The sequence below is a fragment of the Coffea eugenioides genome, chromosome 9, assembly GCF_003713205.1.
Source record: "Coffea eugenioides isolate CCC68of chromosome 9, Ceug_1.0, whole genome shotgun sequence".
Lineage (NCBI taxonomy): Eukaryota > Viridiplantae > Streptophyta > Magnoliopsida > Gentianales > Rubiaceae > Coffea > Coffea eugenioides.
In genome coordinates, this window is record NC_040043.1 from 23,553,107 (window position 1) to 23,556,784 (window position 3,678).

Here is a 3,678-nt window from a genome sequence, read left to right on the forward strand (position 1 = left end):
CTTGGTCTAGTCTATCTACCCGTCTCTAAGCCCCTCACCTTCCCTTATTGGAGTACAGGTCAGAGGAAGAGATTTAAAGTGAGAGGCAATACTGAACCGCAGCCACATCGAGTGACTTCCCCTCAAAGCCTTCTTCCGAACTTGCCAACAAAAGCAGATCGGTCTCTATCAAAAAATCAAAGGGGTCAAAATCACCAACTTTCATAGTTCCAACGACTGGGTATGGATCCGCGCGAGATGATAGCTTTCTCGGGTTTTTGATTTGAATGGTTGCTGCTTTGTTGATTTGCCTCTTGGTAACGGGAAAAACTAGCAAAGGTTTTATTTATTTACTTTTCTTTTGTATACCTTTGCCGGAAGTCGATGACTATTCATAGCTATTACCTTGACACCAAAGAAGAGTTCGACCCAATGCTTTATTTCTGTCCTAGTTGATCCCGATTCGACATTAAAAGTATATTGATTTTTCCCCAATAACCGAATACTTTTGTCTGTAAATACTGCATATTTGATTCCATCCATAAATCTATTTATTTCCCTATGAGTTCTAGTCTCAATAAGAATGCTAGTTCTTACTGTTCATATATTATGATATGAATATACCACACCAATTCGTTATGTATGGATGATGAGATTCCATTGATACAGAGCCAATTCCAATAGACTTATTGGAGGGTCCCATTGGCGTGCATCCAGTAGGAATTGAACCTACGAATTTGCCTCTTGTATAGGTTTGGCGCTTTAACCATTCAGCCATGGATGCATGAGACTCAGCGAGTGAACTAGGTTTTGGTATTCCTTCTCGAGCTTCTATTTCTTCGGTTAAAGGAGATTCGAGAAAAGATGGAATAGGAAGACGTGTTTCCAGAACGAACAAGATACGGGTTGAGAAGGGGGAGTTAGCAAAGTTAGACAAGATTGGAATGGGCATAGGAACATGTATTGATGTACCAGATCGGCTAATGCTCCCAGGTTGATGCGATGTATTCCACCAGTTGACTGAAGACTTGATTATTGGTATATCGATCGGTCCAGCACGGATTGAAATAGGAGCCGGTTCGACAGAAAGCTTTTGAAAACGCAGTGCACCCAGGTAAATAAGGAACAAGATGAATACAGAGGTTAAACGAGCATCCCACACCCAAAAGGTGCCCCACATAGGTCTTCCCCGAAACCCCCCAGTAACTAAGGTAAACAACGTAGAAAAAGCACCCATTTCTGTACCGGTTCCGGAAGAGCGAAGAAAAAGGGGATGCTTTGTTAATAGGAACAAGAAAGTGTTTATAGCCGTTGCGATATAAACAAGAATACTCATCCGAGCCGCAGGAACATGTACATACGGAATACGAGAATTTCCACCTTGTTGAAGATCTAGTGGTGCTACCCGAAGACTTAAATGAATAGCCATCGCTGTTAAGAACAACCGAGATCCAATGAGAATTTGCGCGTAACTCCTGGTCTTTGACATCAAAAAAGAAGGTTGTAAAAACGAAAAAAGGGACATGTCAAAATTTTGTCCTAGTTAGTGGAACAAGAAAGACATGGATCTATATTAAATACGCAATCAAAGCACTTCTCCCAAAAAAATAGAAAAATTCCCCTTTCTTTCTTTTTGCTTCGCTCGTGCGTGGGACTCCTTGCTCGCGGAGCGGCATACCGAAAAAAAGAGAAGCCCTTTATCGGATTGGAACCGATGATTTACGCTCTTAGGGCCTTTCAAGAGCGTGACACAGACTCCGGGAAGACTTCATTAGACTTGCATGTGTTAAGCATCGTGAATCACAGCCAAACTCACTTTCAGTCTGCTATCTTGTCTCACCTGTGTGTGTTATAATATGGCTTGGGCGCAGAGGCCAGGCGGGTAGTCCCTATCTGCTGTCATGCCCCCCCTAAAGGCTGTGTCAAACTCCCGATAGTCCAATATCGTAGATCAAGAGAGAAAGCCAATCCACAGCTTATTCGGATTGGACTTGGGCCTCCTCTTTTTGCAAAAAGCCGCTCCACGGTGGTAAAGTCTCATCTTGTGTGTTGGCCGAAGTGACAATAGTTACATTGAACCCTCGAATATGTTCGAAGATCTCGAAATGATCTTCCAGTTCCGGGGAGAATTCGCAAAACTCCGTTTCCATTGAGAATTGAATAGAGTTTTCCCGTATTTCGACCGGAGAATCTAACAGAGACATTACTGTGGAGATTCTGACCAAAAAATTAGACATTCCATGCCCTCGGAGAGTGCTTTGTCGTGCTAGGTCACTGACATATCCTTTTTTGTCTTTATTTGACCCCAAGAATGGATTGGATCGAAACGACTTTCCTGTCGAAGCTCTTTGTGTCTGTATTAATTTCTGATCGCGCGGAATCTCCATAGCCAATTTTCCATTTTTGATAGAAGGTGCTGCCTTTGGTACTACTCTTATTTTACACGATCCAGGAACTTCCATAACGTTGGCGTGATTCGGTTTGAGCAACAGATCCTGACGTGATACATCTTCGTAATGAAAATAGAATGGAAACATGAGTTGTCTTTATCAGTATCTATAATAGAATAAGCACTGTGAACTATCCGCTTCAAAAGGATAGTTGTGCAGCCTACACGTAGAAAAATCATCCACCCCTCCCACCTTTCGGTGAGATATTGACCTTTGAAAACGAAAAAATAGCAGACGATGCACATAACTAATCCCCATTAAAATATTCTTCAAAAAAGCTCTCTAAGAGCAGTTTCATTCTGGTAAAATTGTTAATGTACTCTGAGAGATTTGCTATTTCTACATCAGACTTACCATCATCAATATCCAATTGGGATATAGCGAAATTCTGAGCGAAATAGTCAAAATCCTCCTCTTTCAAATACGGATACTTATCGGCTACACCCGGCGAAGCGCAGTACTTTTTAAACAGTTTTTTGAGTACTGTATACAGCTTCTTTTTAGCCACCTCTTTTTTATGTGCCTGTGAGGACCCCGAAGCATAGTGATTCGGGTCTGGGCGATCCTCCTCGCTTTGCGCACCGGGAAGGAGCCCCAAACCGGAATTCTCTGGTGGAGGGGTAGGGGTTGGCGGTTGACTGAACCCCCCTTCATTGATTCCTCCCGAGGTATGAAGAAAGGGGGCCACTGCCTGGTGCAGCTCGTCCATCAATAGATATCCAAGCGAATACACAATTTTTAATAGAATGAGAGAACAAAATAAGTATATATAGATAGAACCTTTGGGGGAGATTCTCTTTCTCAAGGGGAAGAGTTGCAGTACTCTCTGCTTCCAAAACATCAGAAAAACATACAAAAAAGTGGAGAATTCGAAGTTATTCCAGAAACGACTTAGTATCATATCATTCTCATCTGAGGCCGTAGAATAAAATCTACTAGCATAACCAAAACCACTGTGGGAGACAGTAGAAAGCACATGACCAAATAACACCTTACGCACACTAGAACAACGAAATACAATTGTAGACTCAGGTACTAACATAGGCAGTAGCATTCTCGCCGAATGGCTACGAGAGTAGGATATCATTAGTTTTCTCATGGTGAGATCCGGTTTTTAGGTTATTTTATGGGACTGACTCCGCTATTGCCATCCCCCCATGGGAATCCCGAACCCTTTTGAGGTCCCCGATTATAAGTTCTCGTTGACCACGACCTATAGGAACGAGGCTATCTACCGCTTTTAAACCTG

At 42.5% G+C, this 3,678-nt stretch overlaps 1 protein-coding gene across 1 annotated transcript; it reads right to left on the bottom strand.

Moving 5' to 3' along the window:
* Positions 1-1,942: 1,942 nt before the first annotated feature.
* Positions 1,943-2,533, bottom strand: LOC113782801 (60S ribosomal protein L5, mitochondrial). The gene has a single exon (XM_027328723.1). It carries the CDS (start codon positions 2,514-2,516, stop codon positions 1,956-1,958), a length of 561 nt encoding a protein of 186 aa, XP_027184524.1. The 5' UTR covers positions 2,517-2,533; the 3' UTR covers positions 1,943-1,955.
* Positions 2,534-3,678: the final 1,145 nt, after the last annotated feature.